Source organism: Chlorella variabilis (assembly GCF_000147415.1).
Source record: "Chlorella variabilis unplaced genomic scaffold CHLNCscaffold_150, whole genome shotgun sequence".
In the NCBI taxonomy this organism is placed as follows: Eukaryota; Viridiplantae; Chlorophyta; class Trebouxiophyceae; order Chlorellales; family Chlorellaceae; genus Chlorella; species Chlorella variabilis.
Window position 1 is genome coordinate 5,635 of NW_005434965.1, and position 721 is coordinate 6,355.

General features: G+C 73.2%; 1 protein-coding gene across 1 annotated transcript; it reads left to right on the forward strand.

Moving 5' to 3' along the window:
• Nucleotides 1-19: 19 nt before the first annotated feature.
• Nucleotides 20-650, forward strand: CHLNCDRAFT_136265 (hypothetical protein; the record flags this gene model as incomplete). Its single annotated transcript, XM_005842648.1, has 3 exons — nucleotides 20-123; nucleotides 336-505; nucleotides 625-650. 3 exons carry the CDS (start codon nucleotides 20-22, stop codon nucleotides 648-650), a joined length of 300 nt encoding a protein of 99 aa, XP_005842705.1.
• Nucleotides 651-721: the final 71 nt, after the last annotated feature.

Genomic DNA, 721 nt, shown 5'->3' on the forward strand with positions numbered 1-721 from the left:
CTGGCTGGGCGGCTGGCTGATGCCTCAGGAGAAGAGCTACTTTGCCATCCGCCTGCCGCACGGCTGGTGGCTGTTTGGGCTGGACCTGGCGCTGGAGGACGACATAGACATGTGCCAGTACAGGTGGGCGGTACGGGTGGTACCGGCGGTATGGGCGGGGCGCGGCGGTACAGGTCGGGCACCGAGCGGCAGGCGGCAGTCCGGCTGGCCCGCTTTCGTGGCGCGATAAAGCGCCGCCGCGCCAGTCGCGGCGCGCTTGCATGCACGCCGCCGCAAACCTCCCCGTCCCGCCCCGCCCGACCCTGCCCTGCCCCGCCCCGCCGCACGCCCCGCAGCTACTTTGCGCGCATCGCCGAGGAGCGGCTTGGCCCCGGCGACCAGGTGGTGCTGGTGCAGCACTGCCCCAGCTGGCTGGTGGACTGGTTCTGGGGGCGCTGCCAGGGCAGCAACCTGCGCCAGCTGGTGAGGGGGCCACTGCGCGGGCGCGCCAGGCTGCAGCTGGCAGGTGAGCTCTGGGGGCGCACGCGGGGGTGTGTGGCTGCAGGGGGTCGCTGCTGGGCCCGCCAGAAGGCATGCCTCCCGCTCAGCCTGCTCAGCCTTGCTGCCTGCCTGCGGCGGCGGCAGAGGCGACAGCATGGCACCATGCCTGACCACACCCATCCCTGCGCTCACACGCTTGCCCCCCTGCCCCCCCTCCTCCCCCCCCGCAGGCGACCTGCAC